General features: G+C 36.2%; 1 protein-coding gene across 2 annotated transcripts in view; it reads left to right on the forward strand.

Annotated features, from left to right (window-relative positions):
- The first annotated feature begins 2,469 nt into the window (after positions 1 to 2,469).
- LOC135217526 (thioredoxin domain-containing protein 15-like) overlaps positions 2,470 to 27,320 on the forward strand; it is a 245,586-nt gene continuing 220,735 nt past the window's right edge. Inside the window, exon 1 of one of the 2 annotated variants that reach the window (XM_064253493.1) lies at positions 2,470 to 2,579. In XM_064253493.1, the coding sequence (XP_064109563.1) occupies positions 2,535 to 2,579 (45 nt within the window). In that variant the 5' untranslated portion in view covers positions 2,470 to 2,534. The remainder of the gene's footprint in view (positions 2,580 to 27,320) is intronic. The other variant, XM_064253491.1, reaches the window with a different exon arrangement.

Below are 27,320 nucleotides of genomic sequence, written 5' to 3' on the forward strand. Positions count from 1 at the left end.
GCAGTGTATGAATTTCAGGCTCTGGATAATTTTCTAATACCATTAGAATGTGTTTGATTCCTTTCTCCGCGCAAATATACCTTCTATCGAAGGAGGTAAGAAAGTTCTCAGCATTTTCTCGCCACTGTTCCCTCAAGCCACACGGGCAGCGTGGTTGGTATGGTGTTGGCGTGCCACCTCTGTGGCCGCGAGTTCGATTCTCGAGTATTCAATTGGGGAGTGAGAGATGTGTATTTCTGGTGATAGAAGTTCACTCTCGACGTGGTTCGGAAGTCACGTAAAGCCGTTGGTCCCGTTGCTGAATAACCAGTGGTTCCGTGCAACGTAAAAACACCATACAAAAAACAGAAAATCGCAAGCAAAAGGAGCTTCAAAAACAGGACAAAAACAACCTTAATTAGGGCTTGAATGCTGTGCATTATCTTGGACTTGGCTACGGCGTGTTATGGCCAACTTTTTAATGAAGTCGTTCGTTATTTGTTCATTTTTCCCTTTTTCCCGTCAAGGGAAGAAAATGGAAGAACAATGAAAAAATGTAGATATATTTGTAAGCGCATTTTTATGCATTTATTACATTGATCTAATTTATTTCGATAACCACTGCTTTATTTCTCACTGCATTATCGTCTAGATATGTCGACCATGGGATATTTCTTAACCTGACAATTCCGAGAATGAAGAACCGAAGGAAGTGCCGGTGGTTTGTGATTTAGATGTATTGTAGGCCTACTGCGCAGGTGAGTTTCTTCTTAGTGGTAATCACGCTCTCCTGTCCTCTTGGATGCGGGAGACGAGAATGATCGTTTTTTTGACGCTCTGTGTAGTGTGAAAGCTACAAAATGGAAGAGGGTATGGGTCTTACAGCCTCACACCATTTAGTATGTAGGTAAATTATATACGTATATATATTATATACATACATATGTATATATATATATATATATATATATATATATATATGTGTGTGTGTGTGTGTGTGTGTGTGTATTCCATGTAACACCAGATAGAACGTATGTGCATGTACGCTTATGTAACATACATGAACATATTTTGCGTTTAAGTTTTTTAAAAATTCTGAGATTCAACACTAAAATAACACCTTTGAAAAACATCAAGAAAAACATTTAAATTATAATTTAAGCTTTCATGCAAAGTAAATAGCAATTGATGTTTATGCTTATTTCCCAGCGATTACATCAAACTTATGAATGCCCTAGTACATGGCAATTGATATTCACATCTGCTTAATATATTATGTATGCCAAGTAACATCTCTAATTGAGAGTATCCAGCTATAAAAGGTTCGTTTCTAATAGGATATAGCCATAAAATCTTGGTCTTGATATTCGTCTTTTACATTTGAATAGCTGATGCCAAAGAGATTGACATCTATCTGCAGCTTTTATGGCGTCCTTTTTAACTATCGTATATAAGTTGGGTTAGCTCCCTGGGCGAGTCACCCGGTGAAATTCACGAACGAGTCACATTGGTTTTCCGCAGAATAATTAGAATGGTCAAGTACCGATCTCTGCTACAGATAGGTGACTCACATCATATTACTAGCTCAGACCGGTGAATCTCATGAACCAGGCATGAATGATTTAATTAGTTTCGGTTTAGTAACGATGACCGCAAGAGATAGGTGACTTGATTCAGTTTAATAGGCCGGACGTTATTTTTAGATGCTGCTACACAGAAAGCCATTGATGTTGTGACAAAAAAATTGCCTCATTATCTGGGTAGTGCACCGTTTTGCACGTCTTGAAAGTAATTCCACTCAGAAAGTGATGGTATTTGAAAGAGAAAAATATAGTTTTTGATTTATTGCTTACTTTGATAAAAAAAAAAAAACTACTAGCCCCATTCATGTAGTATTTTTAATGCATAACAAGGACACCAGTTTCCCATATTATAATAATCAAAAGCTCTGACAGATTGTATAATCCTTGAATGTGACTGAGGTTTGTAAATATTTTAGCACCTTCATGCTAAAAGTGGTGAACTCAACAAGTTCAAAAATTGACAAGGAAAGTGATGTCTGGTAACTTTGGCAACTACCAACTTGACATACCACTGGCTTTTAATGACAATATATTGTGTACACCAAAAGTTTCTATGAAAAAATATACTCTATTAGACCGCTTGAAATACAAAAGAAAAATGTTTACACCTTTCGTAATCTAACTATAAGGATTATCATTGGTTAAAATGGCTCTCGCATTCTTTCTATTACCTCTATGGCAGACGAACCGGAATTGCGTTGACAATTAGATTGTAAGTTGTGGCGGTCGTCACCCTGGTTGGACGTGGTACACTTTATAGGGTTAGGTGACAGAGCTCTCGGTTGGTAATGTGTTTGCAGTGGCGTCTTCCACAAGACATTGATTGATATGAGTTGACTCCAGAAAATTAGAAAAAAAAATAAAACATGTATATCTAATCTCAAATGTGGAGCTTTTCTTACGTCGCCGAGACGGATCGGGAAGGACCAAGTGGTAGCCTACTAGGCTAACAGGTGGTTGTTGCTGTGGTAAATGTCCATTTTTGCTCTCTTATTCATCTACCGAAGAGGGTCAATGGTGAGTACATCACGATGTTGGTATTCTTAAATTCAATTCCAAGAACAGTTAATTTATATACATAGTATATATATATATATATATATATATATATATATATATATATATATATATATATATATATATATATATATAAAACACCTGGGTGACCACGTTCTAACCCTGCAGCCATGTCCAACGACCAGTAGCCTAGTAGACGTACGTACTTGTCGAGTATGGTTATGAATTGCGTTGCTGTCTTTTATATAAGTATGTATATTTAATTGATAGACCAGTAAGTTCTAATATTAAATGTCCAAAAAAGGTAGCTCTTAAGTTGTTGTGCCGTTTCTCAGCCATACCTTGCACATACGTCCAGGGTTCAGTATAGGGTTTGGCAAATGGCAGATTTGTTTCCTTTTCATATTACACTGGAGTGATGGCATCAATATTCAATGACAGTGCGTCGCGATTAGTCCTAAATTTTATAAAAAAAAAAAAAAAAATAAGATGTAGAAAGCCTGGTATAATCACGGGGAACCGGTGGAATCTTCTGAGGTAATATGAGAGGGGTAGTTTTACAAACGCACACGTATTGTATGTGTGTGTGTTCTTTGGAGTAAAATTTCGTGTTGCCGTACAATTTATTTTGTTAAAATTTTCCCTGATGCAAAGATGTCCATACCTAAGCACGCAAGCCTAGAGATTTTTATGAAGTACTTTATTATAGTACTAATAACGATTCATCGGTCTATTGAATTAAGATGTCAGGATGAAAGCTAATGTTACCGGACCAATATTTCAGTACTTATTAATAATAATACTAATAATACATGTAAATCCCATAAAACAAAAGAGAAGTCTCGTGAAATTTGCCTCTGCTGTTGATGTTAATTACTGTATTAGCCTATTTTCCTCATATTATATATATATATATATATATATAGGGGGTATATATATTTTATATATATAGATATATATTATTGGGGGTCGTTCAACGAGTTTATGGTCATTTGAGCTTGATCCCAGTTATAATAAGAACTGTTAATTAAATAAAATTTCCGTTATTATGGCAAAGATAACTAATTTCCGTTCCTGTGGTACCTATACCTGCTCTATCACGCCGCATGTGAATCCTTTAATGCTTTTGTCTTTTTGATGAAATTAGCAGACTAGTAATTAGGATTTTAGCTGGTTGTTTTGAAGATGTCCATACCCTCATTTTTTGTTGTTGTTGTCTTTTTTTTTTATTTATCAAAGGGATTTACTTTAATAGTAGCTTATTATGCTTTATAATGATGGAGAAATAAGGTTTTTGAGCATGAAGTATATTACCACGAAATTTGTTGTTGATGCCATTGAAGGGAAAAAATTGAATTTAAAGTTTGAGTGGCTGCTTTTCTTTCAAAACGCTAAGGATTATTCAGATTTACATTTTTTTTTCATATGTACACAGTGGTATACGATTACATTAATGAAAATCTCCGAATTAGTAAGAAACAGGATGTTGAACACACACACACACACGCACACACACACACACACACACACATATATATATATATATATATATATATATATATATATTATATATTATATATATATATATACATATATAGCCATTCCTTACCTTAAATTTTATATATATTATATAGTATGTGTGTATAACTATATATATATATATATATATATATATATATATATATATATATATGTATATATTATATGATGTGTATGTGTAATATATATGAATGCTTCCTAACAATTTTCCTTGAATAATGTTATACTTTCCACAGACCTTTTAATTGTGCCAAGAATAAAAAGGGGAATTACAGATCTATGACTAGTTTTACCTCAAAATTACTTAATTCTTGGATTGTTTATTTTCATGAAACTTGGTATTGGTTATGCTTCAGGGAGGAAGTCTTATGGGGTATTAACCTGGTACGTATCCACCTACGCGTCGCCTCCAAGTTGAACATTTGAATTTTAAGTAGCCGTCGTAAGCTAAATCATAATAATTTGATTTAATATTCGAATAAACAGGTGGAATTATTATTATTATTATTATTATTTTTTTTTTTTTTTTTTTTTTTTTTTGCTCTATCACAGTCCTCCAATTCGACTGGGTGGTATTTATAGTGTGGGGCTCCGGGTTGCATCCTGCCTCCTTAGGAGTCCATCACTTTTCTTACTATGTGTGCCGTTTCTAGGATCACACACTTCTGCATGAGTCCTGGAGCTACTTCAGCCTCTAGTTTTTCTAGATTCCTTTTCAGGGATCTTGGGATCGTGCCTAGTGCTCCTATGATTATGGGTACGATTTCCACTGGCATATCCCATATCCTTCTTATTTCTATTTTCAGATCTTGATACTTATCCATTTTTTCCCTCTCTTTTTCTTCAACTCTGGTGTCCCATGGTATTGCGACATCAATGAGTGATACTTTCTTCTTGACTTTGTCAATCAACGTCACGTCTGGTCTGTTTGCACGTATCACCCTATCCGTTCTGATACCATAGTCCCAGAGGATCTTTGCCTGATCGTTTTCTATCACTCCCTCAGGTTGGTGCTCGTACCACTTATTACTGCAAGGTAGCTGATGTTTCTTGCACAGGCTCCAGTGGAGGGCTTTTGCCACTGAATCATGCCTCTTTTTGTACTGGTTCTGTGCAAGTGCCGGACATTCGCTTGCTATGTGGTTTATGGTTTCATTTTTCGTATTGCACTTCCTACATATGGGAGAGATGTTTATTTCGCAACTATCGTTCTTTGAATATATCTGGTTCTTAGGGCCTGATCTTGTGCCGCTGTTATCATTCCTTCAGTTTCCTTCTTTAGCTCTCCCCTCTGTAGCCATTGCCATGTGTCATCGCTGGCTAGTTCTTTAGTCTGTCTCATGTATTGTCCGTTCATTGGTTTGTTGTGCCAGTCCTCTGTTCTGTCTGTCATTCTCCTGTCTCTGTATATTTGTGGGTCTTCGTCTACTTTTATTAGTCCTTCTTCCCATGCACTCTTTAGCCACTCGTCTTAACTGGTTGTCAGATATTGCCCCAGTGCTCTGTTCTCGATGTTGACGCAGTCCTCTATACTTAGGTAGTCCTCTCCCTCCTTCCTGTCGTGTTATGTATAGTCTGTCCGTATTTGCTCTTGGGTGTAGTGCTTTGTGTATTGTCATATGTTTCCTGGTTTTCTGATCTATGCTGCGGAGTTCTGCCTTCGTCCATTCCACCATTCCTGCGCTGTATCTGATTACTGGCACTGCCCATGTGTTTATGGCTTTTATCATATTTCCAATTATTATTATTATTATTATTATTATTATTATTATTATTATTATTATTATTATTATTATTATTATTATTATTATTATTATTATTATTATTATTATTGTTGTTGTTGTTGTTGTTGTTGTTGTTGTTTTAGGCAATTAATAGAGCCTCCTTCGCTTAACTTTATTGACCAGAATGTCTAAAGCATCTTTCACGAAATCTGTCTTTATATACCAACGTGCGCAGTAATTAAAGATTGCTTGGAGTCTACGCGTTTGCAAACGAAAAGAATTACGTGAGCTACAATAAATAATAATAGTAAAAAAAAAATTAGGACACTCGACTTCTATATTATTAATTTATTCATTTTTTTAAAAAGTTCTTGTAAGAGAAATCATCTCGCACGTCATTTCATGGTTGCGATAGGAAACTCTGCGTATTTTTTCTGCTTATTAACTTGCAGTGCTTCTCTATATATGGACCTTCTAGTTCTGTAATTAGTCATGTGTTATATAACACCATCAATGACCCTTGAGGAGTGAGACAACTCAGTGAAATACAAAAATCCCAGTCTGCGATGCATCGTGGAGGAATACAAGTCACTATGTAACTTAAAGTGACCAGGTGTCCGAGACAAAATTGGTGACATAGTCGGTTCAGAGACGTAAAAACCTCTTAAGATGACGTCTCTTTTGTCAGTGAAAAACTGAAATGGGGACACTGCAGCCCTTACCATTCATAAAGCAGCATTCAAAAGTTTCTCTCGCTCTATTTATCCTAAATATTATTTTCTTAGTTATGTACACTGTACAATGCAAGTAGTACGGCGTACACCTATGTATAGTTTGGTCAACATTTTTTTTTCTTTCTTTTTTCCTGTATTCCAATATCGGGTCTTTCAGTCACAGTGAAAACCGGGGACATTTCCGAGGACAGCATATGCCTGAGACAGGTCACTGAAAACTGGGTCCGGGGACGTCTGGCCACCCTACTATGTATGCTCTGCTTCTGATAAATCTGAGACTAACCTATCTTTTGCACTGGCTCTATGCACTGTAAAGTCGCATTCGTTGTGAGAGCAACATTTTATACGTTGAGGGCAGAATCATCTACTTCTGTTGTCTTTTGTTCTTTGCTGACGAAGAACATGGATGATGGATGACATCATCATGGGAACCTCAATTTATGTATTTCTCCAATGTTATAATTGATCGTTATTTTGTGAAGGACACAGCGTTGGACACACTAGCCCAAAGGTAGAGTCAGGATGGTGTTGAACTGAAGGACACCATAGTTTACAGAAGCTCGAACGAGGAGGAAGAGTTGCAACTGCATTGGTCTAGGCTATGAAAGATTGCTCAGTTATGGGATATTATTACAGATGGGAACGCTAACCTTATTAGCAATATGAATTGGCTTAGACATTGGTCTCACTCAAACGACAAATACGATCAATTTTGCTCGTAAAATTGAACCATAGATGAAAGCAAGTTCTTAATTTCTAATCGAAAATCTCTGGTTGTTGAAAGATAACATCGAATAAAAGCCACCTAAACCTAGGACCTAAGACTGGTAAATTTAGGCCATTGATAGAATAAAATCACATGAATGAAGGTTGTTTCATTGTTAGTATTTATTTGGAATTTGAATCTGAATGTGATCTTATGTTATGTTCATAATTTAGCTATAATGGTTTTTTCGCTCATGTTAGTGATCTGTAATGTGAATCCACATGGAGATAGTAGTTTTTTGGCCTACCGATCACCGCCCAGTTTCTCCAACTCCTGTTGTAACACTTTTTAATCGTACGCTTTTAAGAATATCATGTGTTTCCTAGTTTGCCGTATGGCGTTCACACGGGACAGATGATGCTCGTGATGGTCTTCCCATCCTCCCGTTTCCAGTGTCGTATAGAAATCCCCAACTTCCTATCATGAAATGATTCAATTGGTCTAGCGATAAAAGCGCTACGTTTAACTGTGTTATTCAGTACCCCATGTATTCAAGCGTAAATGGGAGTTAGTGGATCAAAATTTATTATCAACATATTTAAAAACTTTCACCTGATAAATTGCAGACTAGTTGTTGATGGGCGGCAGTATTGGGGCAAATCACCTAGGTAAAAATATCACAGGAAAAAAAGTCACAGAAAAAAAGTCATAATAATGTTTCCTAGACAATGACTCCAAGGGTTTTAACACGGTATGTATCCACCTTGGCGGTGCGTTTAGTACGAGCCTGTTTGGGATTTCCGTATAAACATAAACAAGAGACTGTAAATATCATATAAAGATAATGACCCCCAAGAAATATTGTGGATTTTCCCCCGTAACTTTTTTCCTGTAACTAATTTTTTTTACTAGCTAAAATTTTTACTCTTTTTCATGTGACATTTTTTCCTGTGACTTCATTATCGACTACCATTGTGGCTGCGGGAATGCTATCTTTGGATTTCCTCAGGAAAACGTTCCTGGCCCATTACGTTTTGTATCATATGTGTTCAGTTTTAAGGTTTGGCCTTGGAAACAAACATACTGTGTCTTCTTAGAATGAATTCTGTTTTGGCATCGATCCCCTCTGGATCTCTCAACGGGGATTAAAATGCAAGGAGTATAGTGCTAGGGTAGTAATGCATTCTCTGATCCGGTCCATGTCCCCATTGAGGCCCAGGGCAGCTTCATTTCTCAAATGTGGAAACTTTGCTACACACATGTGTTGCATCATCCGTTTACTGAACATTCTTGTTTTCCAAGCCAACAACTGTCACTTGTATACACTAAAAATAACAATGGACCTAGAACACTACCTTGTGGAACTCCCGATACAATAGGTCTTGGTTCACTAAAGATCCCGCCCACAGCAACTCGCTGCTGCCTACCTGTAAGGGAATCTTGAATTGATCCTAAAACGTACCCGCCCACTCCAAGATTCTGAAGTTTATAAATAAGTGCCTTGTGATTTACTAAGTCGAAAGTGGCACTAAAATCTATCTGAATTACTCTGCACTCAAAACCCTTATCAAGGTTTTCTTGCAAATGGATTATCGTATGTACCTAGCTGCTTTCTGTATGCATATTGACTATCAGCTAACAATCCTTTAGATTCAACATGCTTATATAGTCACTCAAAAATAAGTTTTTCAGCAACTTTGGAGCACAGGGGGAATAGAGATTGGCCTGTAGTTATTACAGTCTGCATATATGACACTCTTTGGAGCAGGCACTGTATTACTAAGCTTGGGCTCATCCACAGATATACTACGACATAAAAATGTATATAATCTACTAAACTTGGGAGGCAACTCACTAGAAACTAAAAAAAAAAAAAAAAAGAGGGGGGGTGGGAAATGAGAAGCGTTTCAAAATGACACGTAGCAGAGAGAGGGACATCCTCAGCTGATTGCTTAGCTTCAAAAGCTCGATGCAGCAGTTTAGCCTTTTCCCTAAGACCAGTAACCAATTTACTATCAGCTGTTAGTAGCAGTGGAATGGAAGACGAGCATGACCCAAAGATAGATGATACCAATTTGGCCCACCACAGTGGCTGAGTAATTCCTTCAAGTTTCCTCTTCGAGGAATTGTTGTAATTTCTCTCAGCTGTATGGTAAGTTCTATTCGCAGCATGGCGAGACTCCACAACATGGTGTAATTTTCATTTGAACGATTTCGTCTCCTTGCTCTGGATTTTGTCTGTTTGTCGTGGTAGGCATTTGTCATCAAACCATGGCTGATCAATTTTGTCCTAAGTTTGACGACTTTTCTGGGGACATGTCTTATTAAAATAGCGGTCGGCATTTTATTTAATTTCTTCTTTGGATCAGAATCTAATATAGCATCTGAAATATTAAGTACCAGACGAGCTTCAATGATGCGACCCCAATCGGCTCTGGATGTCAACCAGACCGTTTTTCTAGCTGTGGAATTAGGAATATATTGATTGACAGATATGTCCATCTCAGTAGCGCAGTGATCAGAAGTGCCTATATATTCTCAGACCTTGGACTTCACTATAGCTGGAACATATGTGAATATGAGGTCTAATCTATTACCAGAAATGTGCGTGGATTCCTCAGTTACCTGGACAAAATTGGAGGATGCACAGAACTCAAGAGCAGACCGGCCATATCGATCCGTGGAATTTGAATTTAGGCTCTCACTGTGCTTTGCGTTACATTCTCCACGAATAACGAGTGAAGCATTTGAATCCTGTGACTAAGCCATACTAATCGTCTCCAAAAGACAGTCATATATATCCAGTATAACACCTGTGTGATTGCACATAAACTACAACTAGTATACTGAGAAATTATTTACAGAATATCTGGAGTCCTGTCTAGTTTCAAGAAATATTTTGATTCATTATTTATGCCATGTCATGAATATTTTACTCCTGCTTGGTCTTCAGCCGATGCCTCGCTTATTCATCGTTGGGCAAAAACTTGATAACCGTTACATTTCTTATTCCAGATCTTACTGTGAGACCTAATCCCTGTCACTGTGCTTGCGGTATAAAGTTTTCCTTAACTCTGATCATAGTTCATATTCTGTTGCTTCAAGATTCTACCATCCCCTACATAGTAATAGACATGCAGTTAATTATAAGTCGTCTTTCTTGTGAGGTTCAGTACCTCACCGTTTTTTTAGGTCGGATCACACCTTGTTTTGAATAAAATTTCTTATTTCGTATTCAAATTTGTATTATAATGATTAATGTTTGAATATTTTTATTTTAATCCTTTATTATACCTCTTGAACTTATTGAAGCTAATTGGATAAAAGGTTCTAGTATAAATCATGAATCGCGTCGAATCATGATTGGTCGTAGTGTGTAGTCATCGCCCGAGTGGTCGAGTTAAATCGGCTAATAGTTCCTTAACTGGATCTGTTGCTATGAAGTAGTTGCTTACTGTTACCTGCAAGGAAGTACTGACAGAAAACAGGAACAAAAGAGTTATATAATATGAGTGTTATTGGATCAGTGCGATTTTGAATTTTTTTTTTAATGTGTTGTGTACAGTTTCCTTCATTTTGCAAACACAATGTGGCATTAAATACTTTCTTCTTTCTTTGAAGCCATCCCTTTTTCATTATGAATGATTTTCAGCTGGAAACCGATTGAAGTCAGTCATGACAGTAATGATTCTAATCCTAAAGGTACTCAAATACTTAAAGTTAAGAATATCTTACTTTAACAAGACCACTGAGCTGATTAACAGCTTTCCTACGGCTATATGTAAATCATTCACTGAGTAACTGAACTGAAATAAGGGAATTTGACTATACATTAAGATCAGGTCATCATGGGTCATAACGGAGTCTTGACGGAGGCTTAATAGGAAGATTGAAAACGCCGTGAATGAGCGCGTACTGGGAATTTCCCCTAATTTTATATTGTGTTTTCCTCAGAGTTTCAGTGACACTTGGTAGCTCTGAGATGTATAAGTATGTATATGTAAAAAACACATCATACATACATAGCGGCCTTTCTAATTTTCAACTTTCTGTTTAACAGGATTAAGTTTTCCTCTGCCATTTTATTTAGGTTGTTTTTCCAAAATGGGTTTGACGAGCTTTGCCCAGCTGAAAGTTTTACCCAGCAGCTTTTCTGTGTCAGTGGGTATGAATTTACATTCTGTTATTCAAATTGGTTTTTTATTGATGGAAACTGTCTGTTACACGGGTTTCCCCCGTGACTTTTACAGCTTTTGTGAATGTGTTCCACAAGATTTTCTTGCGTTTTTTTTGCCAGTCTCTTCTGCAAGAATGTAGTAGAATCATTGTGCTACCATTGGCTGTCACTGTATCAGGACCAGGTGCAAAATGTCATGGATGAGACTATGTGGGTCGAAAAGAAGACTTATGCTTTGGACGGATAGACTCCCGCCCCCCCCCCCCCTTTCACTGGAATTTCATTTTAATGGAGAATGGAGGGCGTGAAGTTTTTTTATTTTTTTTTTTTTTTTTTTAACTTCTCCAAACCATGACTCAGCTTTAATTCACCCTTTTCGGTCGTCGGTTCTGCATAGAAGAAGTACTTCTGTCGGTGGAGAAAGTTCCATTGTCAGAGTTTTGTAGCTCGGAAAAGTTCTCGTCCTCCTCGTATTCAAGTAATAGGTATCTGAATTTGTTCTTATTTAATACCAGAGTTGGAAACCGGAAATAAGTTTACCGATATTTTTAGCGATAATTATTTATCTTGTCTGAATCTGTTTTTGCCAGGAAAGGCGGGTCGCTGTGTTTGCTGGCTTACAGAATAAATTGTCAAAAATCTGTGATTCTGTTGCCTGCAGAGTAGTACTTCGTCAGTGTTCAGTACTGCAAAGTTGTTGTCAATATTTCTTTCAGCCGGCAACGCTTCTCTCGCTTTCATCGATTTTAAAACCCTGTTTATCACGCTGTCTGAAGTAGTGAGAGTCTAATGTCTTGCCTTGTTTTATTCTGTATCCTGTCCTCCGGTTGGCTGTTAAATGTCAAAGAATTCTTTCGTTTTTGAGAGTTTTATCGGTTTATGCTTCGAAATCTCACAACTGATGCAACGTTTTAATTTCCTGGCAGACACCTGAAATGAGATTTCGTCTCACTTGCAGTCGAAATTCGAAAACAATATTGAACACACAACTTGACTATTGCGGTTCGTCGGGCATATATATATATATATATATATATATATATACACACATATATACATACATACATATGTATATATATATATATATATATATATATATATATATATATATAATATATATAATATCCTCAGTACACAAAGATTGAAGCGAAAAAATCAGACGTACCGGGGAATTACGGGACAAATATAAAGACAATGTACAAACAGTTAAACAGTTGTCATAAATAATTACTTTTGATATATATACATATGTGTGTGTATGTATATATATATAATATCTAAATATCTAAAATATATATAACATAGATAATAGTTATATATATATTATTTATATATAATCTATATATCATATATATAGATACATATATACATATATATGTTTTTTTTTTCGTTATCCACAGGCTGTGGATGTTTCCTCGTTATCTTTCTCTTGGATGCAATTCCTCTTTCGCGTTGATATCTAGAAGGGATTCCTTATTAGCGTCAAGTGTCTCTGTCTGTTTCATTTCAGTAGCTGGTTTAAAATCCTTGCGCCTGTTACCGTTGTTATCTTGAAAGTTTTAGCATTTCCTTTTCATCATAAGGACTTTGCGCCCTCTTTTCTCTCTCTCTCTCTCTCTCCTGTCTTCTTTCGTCTTTAATGTCATTGTTCTCTGTGCTTGCTCACAATCATTTGAAAAATCTGTGCGCAAGGTTTACCTTAGAGCCTCGACGCTCGAAATGGAGTCTGGAGTCAAATCAAGCGACTGGTATTTCGTAATTATCCTCTTCTGTTCTTGAATAACCAAATGAAGCGCGAGGGGCCAAAACGGGACGGAGAATAATTCGACACAAATGAGATTAAACGATTTCCGTTCCCCCCTTCGTTTAGCCTTCTCTCTTTCATTGATCTCCGGCCTGTTTATAGATAAATGAATATGAGTAGTAGTTATTGTTTTTTTTCTCTCTGCCTCTCTCTCTCTCTCTCTCTCTCTCTCTGTAGAAGTCCGTTATACTATTTTTTTATTCATTTATTTTTTTTCTTTTTACCCGGATACAAGAAAGTATTTTAATTGGCGTGTTACCCGTTCCAGAATACGCAAATGTTTATTCATATAATTTTTGGGGTATATCGATATTTATTAATAACCGGAAACGTTCTTTTTGTGAGGTCCCATTAGCTTTATCATATTAAAATGATGAAAGCTGAACTCTGTTAATCTGTAAAAAATACAACTTGGTCAATTTAGGGCTTTAGCCGGGATATGCGGTTAAAATGATGAAAAGTTCCGAAATCATTTACAAATGGGCGTGATATATTTTTCAGGGCGGTTTATTTACAAATAAAAATGACATATTCCCGCCAGAGGTCATAGACTCATAAAAGTTACAATTTTTCGGGGGACGCTGTCCAGGGGTGAGCCGCCTATCCTAATTTTCGGCAGTAATTGATATCATATTTTCCTTTTTTTTTTTTTTTTTTTGAAAGGAGCTACACGAGGTTCCATTAATGTGTTCGGTCCTTTCAACGGCGAGGCCAGATTGTGAATACCGCCTAATGCAATTATCCCTATCTAATTAGCTGGTAAAAAGGACAAAGTCTCAGCTTTTAGTCCAATTTTTGTTTAATAAGGAGACGGGAAACATGATCAGGAGCAAGGCGGTTGTGGCGCCCGTGTACCTAAAAAAAAAAAAAAATTGTAATGAAGGGATAGGACGTGTAGGAGGGGGAGGAGGGAAAGATGTGTAGAAGGCAGAAAGAACAAGACGGTATATCTCTCTCTAATTTTTTTTTTCTTTTTATGTCCGATCCATCGCCTCCATTCGGTAATGGAATCTCAATTCATTTTCGTTTATTTTTTGTTCGTGGAGACTAGCATGTCTTTGTATTTGATTCCTATACCCGGCCAACGATTCTTCCCCGTCTTATTTAATTCTATTTTTTTTTTTCAAGAAAGCCCAGCTATTTTGCATAGAGACAAATATTGAAGGTCCTTATTTTCCACCGAGTCAAAAAATCTCTTTTGTTTTTCGTTTCTTTGTTTGTTTGTATGATGCTTTTACGTTGCATGGAACCAGTGGTTATTCAACAACCAACGGCTTTACGTGACTTCCGAATCACGTCGAGAGTGAACTTCTATCACCAGAAATACACACCTCAATGGAAAGTCTCTTTTGTGCTTGGTGGTAAGAATTGTTATTGAAAATGAGACCAGGTTTTGATAATACAGATGGTTAGGTGAACGCTTTATGGTATTCATTCATAATGACGGGTTAGTGAGATATCCGAAGTTGCCATGTCTGATACCTCGCCCTAATCATGATTTGTGAAGAACATACGTTTATGACTTATCAATAGTGTTTTTATTATGAATAACCTGGAAACGCCGCCAAAGGAATCTATTGTGATATTGGCTACAAGAGTTTTCACTTGGTTTTGGAATGAAATCTTAAAACCATATATTCTTGCCGTGTATTTGAAAACTTAAAACAGTATATTCTTGCAGTGTATTTCATTCGATATGTTTCTTGGATGGGTCTAGGTATCAAGAATTAATGTTCTAATGTTTTAATGCTTCCGACTAGAATTATTTTCCATTAACATTTGTTATCCCTACATTACAGGAGGTTGGGAAATCCATTTGGATATTAAAACTGACTGGCTGAAGTATAAGAAATGGTAGATATATATTCATATATATATATATATATATATATATAATATATATATATATATATATATGTATATATATATATATATATATATACTATATATATATATATATATATATATATATATATATATATATATATATATATATATATTATATATATAATAATATACATAAAGGTATAAGCACGAAGGAAACATAAGCAACGGAGTAGCTACAAGATCTTTCGACTCAACGTACTTTACTTAGCAGACAAACAATAAAGGTATAAGCCACGAATTAAAGATAAACAACGGAGTGGCTACAAGAACTTTCGACTCAACGTCCTTTACTTAGCGGGACGTTTGCATGTTAAGTAAAGGACGTTGAGTTGAAAGATCTTGCAGATACTCCGTTGTTTATCTTTCTTTCGTGGCTTATACCTTTATCTTATGGCATCTATCACGTTCCAAACTTTCGTGATTCAGTTATACATATAATACATATATATACATATGATATATATATATATATATATATATATATATATATATATATATATATTCCTTCGTTTTTTTTGGTAATAATTATTATTAAATATTATATATCTATATATATATATATATATAATATATGTATATATATATATATACGTATATATATATATATATACTATATATATATATTATATATATATCTATATATATATATATATATATATATATATATATATATTATATCTATACATCGGCTATATACCGTACAAGAGTTAAAATAATTCCATTCTCAAACGTGACAACAATTAATGAAGGAAATACTATTATAACCATATTCTTGTCTGACTTGCAATGGATTTTCTTTTTATATTTTTGTTTGTTTGTTACCAATGGTTGTATTTCATTTGCTTCCAGTTTAAGGAGAGTTAATCACGTAATTGTGAGGGAATAGCTTCAAAACACACCATTGTTTTGAGAGTGCATTTCCCTAGTTTATGAGGGAGTGACTAATACCATTGGCTATTTCTTTTTCTCATTGATCTGAACGAATTTGGTTTTAAAATGCCTTCGTGGTTCGAGTTTTTCCGTTTATCAGATATCTCTCATTCCTGAGTTTATCACAGGTATTTCGGAAAAAGAAAGAACGCGGAGTTGATAAGCGGAATCCAAGGGAGCGTCTCTGGTCTCTGTGAGCTTTTTTGAAAAGTCAATTCCCTCCAGATATGAAACAGAATTAGAATGGGATTTTTGCTCCGTAGTCTTCTTTTTCTTTTTTTTCTCTTTTCTTTTTCAAAGGTTGCCTTTTTTTTTTACAGGGTAAAGCATATTCATTAGTTGCTGGATAGCTTTGTGATGGAATAAAAAATGACGTGAAAAGAGACTGCCATATGAGTAGATGAGCTTTAAGGGTAGTAACACAATTTATGACACTTTCAAGAATTCTCGATTTTATTTAGCGGTGCGAAGGCCGACGGAAGGGGCATTTTGACGCCGTCATCTAGCCAAAAGTTGAAGCTAATAAGAATAGGGGTTTGACCTGATAGAAGAGAGACTTTTCTCCCCACAACAAGTGATAATAAGAAGCTATTTCCTCACAACAGGTACCAGAAGACTGATAACGAGTACTAGATATAAAAACATTGAGCCGTAGGGGCAGTGGTGTAACCAAGGGCGGGGGAGGGAAGGGGGGTATCCGCTCCGGCGGCACTCTGGCATCTTTTGAGCAGGTCTGATCTGGCATAGTTCTGGAATCTCTAGTATATCTCGTCTGATTGGAAGGCTGACTAGCGATTTATCGACTCTGCTCGTGGACAGTAAGCGATTCTTGACAACAGCAACCCTGGTTTCTCTCTTAACAAAGCTCCTAAGGTTGCGTTGTAAATCTGCTGTGTTGTTTTTGTTTTAGCTTTATGGAATAAAATAAATTATTAAGATATTAAGGCTTAAAATGAACGTTTAATTTCCACCGCTTTATTACATTTTAGCACGGGAATGGGGCGGCACTTTCAGAGTCCTTGCCGAGGACCACTAACGCTGTTTACGCCATTGCTTAGAGGAATACCGTAACCATACCATACCTAGACCGTGACCGTACCAACAACTAGACGCGATGTAACAGAAATATTCATTTTCGTGAGGTTTTTGCCGTCGAAGTGGGTAGCTAAAAATAATGTTTTTAACAAACTACTTGTATGATTATCCTTGCAAGAAAAAAATGAATGATTTCAAGATTTTCCCGTTCATGAATGGGCAACTTTTCTGTCATACTACCAATTCGGTAGTCCAGAGTTCGATTCCCTGCTCTGCCAACGTGGAATCGGAGGAATTTATTTCTGGTGATTAGAAATGAATTTCTCGATATAATGTGGTTCGGATCCTACAATAAGCAGTAGGTCCCGTTGCTAGGTAACCAATCTAATCCTTCGTGCCATCCTTAGGAGATCTGTTTATCAGCTCAGTGGTCTGGTTAAACTAAGATATACTTAACTTTTTTTTCTGTCATGTTAGATCATGAAAGTAATATGCAACCGCTTCCATATTGTATTCAGGGATTTCATCCCATGAAAGCTGTATTTTTATCGAAACTACTTCTGATTATTTCAAGCGTAAAGCTTTCTTTTGTATATAGTTCAAGCCTGGTAGATCTAAGAATTGAATCGCAAAAATAGAATGCTTTTGTTTGGCAACTTGTACTGATGGCTTGGGACTGGGTTGAGGACGTGGCGAGTATTGTGCCTTATAGCACTCCAGCAGGACAATGTAACCTCAGTCAGTAGCCTCAGTGGCGTGATTGGTATGGTCTTTGCCTGCCACCTCGGTGGCCGCGAGTTCGATTCTCGGTCATTCCATTGAGGTGTGAGAGATGTGTATTTTTGGTGATAGAAGTTCACTCTCGACGTGGTTCGGAAGTCACGTAAAGCCGTTGGTCCCGTTGCTAAATAACCACTGGTTCCATGCAACGTAAAAACACCATACAAACCAAACCAAAACCTCAGTCAGTTGACGTAATTTGCGTTAAAAGCGTCGAGAGGTAACAGCAGTCAGTTCTTTGACTTTGTAATATTCGAATTTGTTGTTGTAGGTCTGGCCCTTCGTCATGATATTGATCTCCCGTAAAAAGGTAGATATGAAAAACTGACGGTACTGATTGAATATATATATATATATATATATATATATATATATCTATGTATATATATATATATATATATAGTATATATATATATATATGCATGGAAATGGATACATATACATATGCACACACATATATGTGTGCATATTCATTATAGTGAGAAAAACAATTTCATAAAGGAATAATGTAGCAAAATGGACATATCAGTGAACTGCCACTAGTCTGCGTTCTAAAAAAGCAACGTAAAAGCCAATGTATTGGTAACGAATTTTATTAATTTCATTGTAACGGAAATAAAAATGAAATTATATTCGCCACAATAGACCTGCCTTAATGGATTCTTAAATACCTTGCAGAAACATGCACCTAGGAAACAGTAATTTGCAGATACTTCGTGCAACAATTGACCAGTTACGCTGCCAACCCTCCCACGTGCTACCACCCTTCTCCGCTACCCCTCCCCCCCTCTAGCACAACAACTGGAGGGCTGGATTAAGAAGAGGAGTAAATCCCCTTAGTTGATCTGGCGATTCCCTTAATAATCGAGAGGCTGGGTTCTGTAAGCATCTCTGCGTTATTCTGTCGAGAGATAAAGACATTGCTCCAATTTCTTGTAATCCTGAGTTACGTCCGGATTGAGGAGCAAGATAAGACGCTCCTTCCTTCGTCGTTATTAAGTATACTACTATACTCTGTTTTTTTTTTCATCTGTCCATCCGCCTGTGGTGTTTCCGTATGGTAACACTGCGTCCCGGGCTTTAGATAGTTACATTCATCTTACATTCAACAATAATAATAATATCCTATTTCGAATATTAACGGTGTACTTCGCATACAGTAAAGTATTAAAACACTTTTCAGTTGCAAATGTGCACCCAGATATCCTTTTATTTACCTAAAACTTACACATAGCGTAACTATTTAAAGCCCGGGACGCAGTGTTACCATACAAAAACACCACAGGCGGATGGACAGATGAAAAAAAACAGAGTATAGTCCTCAGGAATAGGTTCGCCTCTCTCTCTCTCTCTCTCTCTCTCTCTCTCTCTCTCTCTCTCTCGGAAGTCCAACAGATGAGCATTAGAATAAAGGAGAGCAAACAAGAGAGTCCATCACAAGGTTTTATCATTTCCGTGGCTTTCGGCTATCTGGAGTCCTCCTGACTAGCTTTCTGATTCACTGAGACTAAGCTAAGTCGTTAACTATTTGCGATACCTACGATGATTTTTACTCTGGCGTCTTATTTTTTTTCCTATAGAGACAAATTTAGATTTTCTACCTTTTACTCCCACCCCCCCAACCCCCCAACCCCCCAACCCCCAACCCCACTCCCTTCCACCACATCTCCAGGCAAGTGATTGTTTTTTTCTTCTGGGATTACCTGCGCCTAGACTCATAGCATTTTGTGCGATGTAAATATTCCAATCTAGATTCTCTCTCTCTCTCTCTCTCTCTCTCTCTCTCCCTCTGTAGTATGTATGATGTATGTATGTATGTATTATATATATAGTATATATTATATATATATATATATATATATATATATATATATATATATCATGGCTATCACTCGATTCGAGTATGAATGCTCTGAAATGTCGTTACTGATGGGCTCTTATGTGGGTAGTGAGACCAATTCTCGAGCCACATACTCTGTCACAATTGGGGCATGTGTTATTAGGTGGGGGTGGGGGCTGTGGATGGACCTGACGAGTCTTGCAGCTCTACGGTTCTTCAGATGCTGCTTTCTGTTCTCTTCAAAATTTTTAAATTCCATCTTTCACTTTAACTCTCCAAGCAGATCGCTCCACTGCATCGGTCTCCCATGTTTTATAGTTAATGTCACATAGTTTTAAGTTGTCTTTTAAGCTGTCTTTTAATCTCTTCCGTTTGCCAACATTTCGAGTCCCGTCACTTATAGCTCTGAGTAAAAGAGCTGCTTAGGAAGGCGGCTGTCGGCCATTCTGACAACATGCCCTGCCCATCTCAACTGGCTTTTTATTATAACGGTCTCAATACTGAGGCAGTCGCCCTCTTCAAGAACGCTTATATTATTGCGGCGGTCTTCCCAAGTTATTCTCAAGATGTTTCGCAAGGACCGCTGATGGAATTTCTCAAGGGCTTTAACATGGCGTCGGTAAGTTGTCCAGGTTTCCATATCTATATATATATATATATATATATATATATATATATATATATATATATATATATATATATATATATATATATGTGTGTGTGTGTGTGTGTGTGTGTGTATGAATTTTTAGCATATATGCCGTGACATTTCATATATTTACAAATATTAAGTCACATATATCGTTTAATATCTAGCTCGCTGTACCTCTAAAATGACTTTAACCTCTCTTGATGGCTCAGTAGTCAGTATTCATGGTCACTGTACTTCCATCGTTGTTTCTAAACTAAGCAGTGGTTCGAATACCACTGGTGATGAAGGATTTATCAGTTTATAATTATAGTATATATATAATGTATGTCTATCTCTCTATCTATCTATTTAGCTATTATAGATTACTCAATCTATTAAGAAAATGTTTGAAATGAGAATTGTAATTAGATTACTTTTACTTCCGAAGAACTGGGCTACATGTGGTAGCGAAATTTGCGGCTGTTAGTACCATAAGTGTGGCAGCTGGGAGGCGAGCACCATTAGTCTTACACGCCTTCAGTTACTTACCGTTCAGGAATCACCAAATTTTTTTTTTTTTCATTAGTATATATACGATGTAGATATATACACTGACCTTCTCTCTCTCTCTCTCTCTCTCTCTCTCTCTCTCTCTCTCTCTCTGAGGACGAGGGAAAGTGGTATCGACGCAGAATGACTGAACATAGGAGTGCTGCGTGGAAAATGCGGGGTGTGTGTGTGTGTGGTGGAGGTGGACCAGAATGATGGCAGTGATGATAATAAAAATAATTATGATAATGACGACTTGAAGAGTTGAAGGAAAACCACCAATGTCTGGAAAATAAGAAATGAGAAGTAAACACATGTTGGCAAAAGAGGTTTCATTCCTGTAGAATACCTCAAACTGCTGAGGAAGAGAGAGAGAGAGAGAGACCTTACCTTACAGACCTTACAGTTCGTTCGGGTTCCCCAGGTCCCTCAGTGTGAGGCGCCTCTAATGTCTACCAGAGAGTTGCTAGTACATCTTCCGGTATATTTTGCATCTTCCAATCTTGGATGGTCTGGGATGCAGTTTAGATATTTGTCGAGCTTATTCTTAAACACATCTACGCTCACTCCTGATATATTCCTCAGATGAGCTGGCAACGCATTGAATAGACGCTGCATTATCGATGCTGGTGCGTAGTGGATTAATGTCCTGTGTGCTTTCCTTATTTTTCCTGGTATAGTTTTGGGCACTATTAATCTACCTCTGCTTGCTCTTTCTGATATTTTTAGTTCCATGATATTTTCTGTTATTCCTTCTATCTGTTTTCCATGCCTGAATTATCATGTAGCGTTCTCTTCTCCTTTCTTCTAGACTATATAATTTTAAGGATTGTAGTCTTTCCAGTAGTCTAGGTCCTTAACTTCTTCTATTCTAGCTGTAAAGGACCTTTGTACACTCTCTATTTGTGCAATATCCTTTTGATAGTGTGGGTACCATATCATATTGCAATATTCAAGTGGACTACGAACATATGTTTTATAAAGCGTAATCATGTGTTCAGGCTTTTCTTGTTTTGAAGTGCCGTAACAACCTTCCCATTTTTGCTTTACATTTTGCAACAGAATTTGCTATTTGATCATTGCATAACATGTTCCTATTCATCATCACACCAAGGTCTTTAACTGCTTCCTTATTTGTGATTGTCTCATTTTATTAGGTCCCCTATAATGCATATAGCTTTCCTTCTCTGTCTCCATAATTTATTGATTCAAATTTATCAGAGTTAAATACCATCCTATTTACCTCTGCCCAATCATATACTTTGTTAAGGTCTCTTGTAGAGCGTTCCTATTCTTCATCACAAGTAATTTCTCTACTTATTCTTGTGTCATCAGCGAAACTACTCACTACCGAATCCTTAACATTACTGTCTATGTCTTCAATCATAATAACAACAATATTGCAGCTAGCACGTACTTGTGGCACACCGGATATTACCTTGGTTTCATCCGATTTCTCATCGTTTGCAATAACTATCTGTTTTCTGTTTGTGTAAAAATTCTTTTAACCACCTCTTCCTACTTTATCTACGATATTGTGTTTTCTAATTTTCTTTGCTAATATATATGGTCTACTTTGTCAAAAGCTTTTGCAAAGTCTAGATAAACCACATCTGTTTCATTTCCGCTCATATTTTTGAATATGTTCTCACGGTGGACTAACAGTTGGGTTTGTGTACTTTTTCCGGGTACGAAACCGTGTTGTCCTATATTAAACAATTATTTTTTATTAAATGTTTCATAATATTTTTTCTTCATTACCCTTTCATACACTTTCATAATATTGTGATGTTAGACTCACAGGCCTATAATTACTTTGCCTCTAGTCTTGATCCACTTTTGAAAGTAGGGTGATATATGCTAATTTGTGCTCATCATAAATCTTGCCTGTATCTACACTTTGTCTTAATAATATTGCAAGTGGCTTTGCGATAGATGAACTACTTTCTTTAACAAAATAGCAGGGACTCCATCCGGCCCTGCAGCAGCTCCATTTTTAATTTCATTAATTGCCCTGCACAATATCAGCTTCATTAATTTCTATGTCAGCTAAATATTCACTATTTTCTTCCCTTACTTCTATATCATTATCTTCATTATCTATTCTAGGGGTGAATTCTCTCTTATATCGTTCTGCCAGTATGTTGCAAATTTCCTTTTTTTCATTCGTTAATCTCCCTTCAATTCTCAGAGGGCCTATTTCTATTCTTCTTTTATTCATCTTCTTCGCATATGAGTATAATAGTTTGGGGTTTTGCTTGATATTTAATAGGGTTTTTTCTTCCAAGTCCCGTTTTTCATTTTCTTTTTGATTGTATATCTTTTTGTTCTGCATTTTCTATCTTTACTTTTTAGTTCTATAACTTTCCATGCATTTTTTTCTTTTGTCTTTTGCCAAGACCTTTTTTGTTCCACTTTCCTGATTTTCTGGAACAAGATCCTTCTGTCTCTTGGTATGCATGAATGATGTTTACTTTTCTTCTTCGGTATATATTTTTCCACTATTTTCTCCAATATTTTATATAATATCTCCGTATTTACCCTTATGTCATCACTTACGAAAATGTTGATCCCAATCTTTGTTTAATTCTTCATTAATTTCTCGACCATTTTATATTTTACTGTAGAAGTTGTATTTCCCATATCCTTCCCACTTTTTCATTTCTTGCTTATCTCTATTTTCACTTGCTTTGGAATGAACTGTTAATTCTATGACATTATGGTCTGAAATACTCGCATTATAAACTATTATTTCTTTAACATAATTCATCTCGTTCACAAATACTAGGTCTAAAGTATTTTCCTTTCTTGTTGGCAGGTGATTTATTTGTTGAATGTTTTGTATTCTAGTAGCATATCTAACTAGCTTTTCAAATTGCCTCTTATCTTCTGCACTACTATTACTCTCTTTTTTATATGTATAAGTACAACCACAATCTCCTATTCGTTCTTTCCATTCTACGAAAGGAAAGTTGAAGTCACCAGATAGGAGAATAGTCCAGTCCTTGTGATTTCTACATATATCATCCAATTTTTCAATTATTAAGTCAAACTCTTTAGTATTAGGAGGTCTATATATTACTATGTTCATCAATTTTTCTGATTCAAATTCTACCGCTATTAGTTCACATTCTTTCCCATATATTGCGGTTCCCCCTTGATTCCTATTTTTTCTATCTGATCTTGTAAGTTTGGAACCCGTTTTATTTGATCATCATTCCCAGTCTCTTGGGAATACCAGGTTTCACTTATATTCATTATATCTATTTTCTTTTCATTTTGGGTTAGTTCTTCTAAGTACTCTATTTTTCTTTTTGAGTTACTCGTAACTAAACCCTGCGCATTCATCACTATGATGGTTTGCGTGTTTTCTCCTTCATTTAATACTGGTAGTAATAAGGATTTTCCCATGTCTCTTCCTGTTCTGGTATGTTGTTCTTTTTTTCATTTCCAGAAAAAGTTCTGACATTAAAAAATCCACTTTTCCATAATATGATCTTCCTTCATCATAATTATTCATTTGTGTCTGAATCTGCAATTTCTCCGTTTCTGCAATATCCTCTTGCATAATAAATACAGTTTATTATCTCTTGAGTAGAATTTCGGAGCTGATGCTTTGAAATTTTTTGCTGACACCTCTGCATATCTCATTGGTGGTTTGCTTTCTCTTTTACCTGATATTCTTGATTTCTCTCTTTATTTGTTTCTTTCTTATTTTGGATTTTATTACTTGGTTGGTTATTTATTTGATTATATGATTCATGGCTACAGGGTGCTATATTTGCATTTTTGTCGAACTTAACATCCTTTTCCTTCTTTTAGGTTTTTACATATTTTTGGATGCAGATCTCTGCAATCATCCCCATATCCATCTAAGTATGCACATTTACCATATATTTCATAGTTTTGACATATCTTAGGATGTTGTAGTAACATCTTTCTCCAAATCTGCAATTCCCTCTTTTCTTTCAAAAGGTTGCAGATTTTGTCTTTCTTGTCTATTTTTTCCTCTTTCCCGTCATTGTGTAGATCTTGGTAGAGCCTCTTCGGATTTGCTTTTCTGTTGTCATATCGTAATTTTATTTCTTCGTAGTATGCTGCTTTATTGCCTCATATGTAGTATCAATGAGTATCTCTGCATCCATACTTTTACTTGTTCTTTTGTTTTCCTTTTTTATTTTTTTCTGTCATTTCATTTTTATTTACTTCTCTTCCGTTTTCCTCTTCTTCTTTTTCTTCTTCTTCTTCCTCTTCCTCTTCTTCTTCATCCTCAACTATTTGTACATTCAATCTTGATTTAATAACATTGTCTATCCATGATAGACATGTTGAACAAAAAATTCTTGTATCTTTTCTCAAATCTTGTATTACCTCAGCACACTGTGGATGGGTCGGAATGTTGCATGCAGCACCATTTTCTGATTAGGTTTTGTGGATTGACTATGCTATACCAACCTTACACAGTTTGCATGCTTTTGGCATTCTTTTTCCTAATGCATCAATTAGGATATTCACAAGATTCACCTTATTCATTTTCTTTGTCGGAATATGTTGGTTTATGTATATTTTCTTTATGAGTCTCTTGACCACTTGGATTTTATTTGGAACTTCTTCAATTATTTTCAAGATGTTTTCATTAGATTTGTTCCAGTTTGAAGGATTATATCCTTCTAATATATCTATGAATGCTTTTGTATCTTTTTGGTTAGGACTGTTGCTGATTTCATAGATGAGAAATGCCAGTTCCCTTCCTGCTACCTCATCGTATTGCGAATCTGCTAAACACGCCAAATTACGCCACCTCTTCCCGCAGTTGGAACTTACTGCCATCTTGTTCTGATTTATAGTATTACACTTGATAAACTAACTTAGAAGACGCTTTATCCTACTATTTTCACACTAATCTTATCACCGATAGTTCACGAACACTTCTAGATATTTCTCAAATTCTAGTCGTATGTTAAACTTGTGATATCTGTTGATTAATCTGACTTCACGCGGGTACGTCTCACCAAGCAAGATGGCTACTACGAGAGAGAGAGAGAGAGAGAGAGAGAGACTTCACTCCTGTAGAATTTCATCAACCATTGAGAGAGAGAGAGAGAGAGAGAGAGAGAGAGAGAGAGAGAGAGAGAGAGAGACTTCATTCCTGCATTTTGATACATACTCACACCACATAATACTTAACCACTCTCCCTTCTCATAACTCTCATTCAAGAATATCTGGGTCTTCCAGTTCTTCTGGTAGCCGGTAGAACTTAGATGAGACTATCACGTAATATACTTCATGTCTTTTCTCACTTCACATAGAACACTCGTTCCCATAGGCGTAGGGTATCATTTCTTACTTCATCCTTCTCTCGGATTCATAATATTCTTCTTGAAGCTTTATTCTCAAATCGACAAAACCGATTAGATATAGCTAGCCTAATAGCATCGTCATGCCATAACTCATGTCAGTATAGCATTTACTAAAATCCAATTCAAGGAACCAGTATTGAATATTGGTGTTCCTGAATATCCTTTCTCCGTCTAGTGTTATTCCATCGCTATTTGCACTTCGTCATCATAATTTCTGTTTTTATTAGAATGATCTCAAATCCCTTTTCTGTAGAAACATGCTGTCTTCAGTTCATCAAGTTGTGTACAAATGTGAAGTGTTGCTGCTTAAGATCTCGTCATCAACGTATTATGAGTCTATCAACTTGTTATTGTTATGAAATCCGCGAGAAAAGCTAACAGCAGGGGTGACCTAATATTTCCCTGCAGCAACTCACTATTTACTGCTATTTCACTTGACAAGACTTCGTCAGCACTAACTTATCTGCTGCGTTCATGAATACTTACAGTTAGCTTTTCATATTCAAAGGTAATAGCTCCCATAGTGACGTAAGACAATCCATCATACTGGTTTGGAGACAGTGTCAGATGCCTTCTTGTACTCAACAGAAGCCGTCAGAAGAGGCTATCTGAATCCCATGCACTGCGGCACAATATATAATGAAAATATTTTATCTAAGCAACTACTGCGTTTTTAAAAGTGATTTATCTGTAAGCACTTGACCATTAACTTTCCCAAGCCTACTGAGGATGAACATACGGAATATTTTTACATCACGACGAACATAAGTGCCATGCCTCTATATCACAACTTTCAATCAGGTTACCTTCCTTTCCTAGCCGTGCTAGGAATTTCAATTTCTGATTTGACATGCTTTGTTTCCCTATTTAAAATTATGAAAAACCTGTCGTTAGTTTGCGAGGTGTCAGTCCTCAAAGACTGAGTTCGTTCATACGTAAACTCAGGTCTTCTTCAGTTTTCTGTATTATCAAATAATCCTCCCCTCATATTTTTGCTCATGACCCAGAAAATATATTCCACCAACTCTCTCCTCTCTCTCTCTC

Source organism: Macrobrachium nipponense, chromosome 7, assembly GCF_015104395.2.
Source record: "Macrobrachium nipponense isolate FS-2020 chromosome 7, ASM1510439v2, whole genome shotgun sequence".
In the NCBI taxonomy this organism is placed as follows: Eukaryota; Metazoa; Arthropoda; class Malacostraca; order Decapoda; family Palaemonidae; genus Macrobrachium; species Macrobrachium nipponense.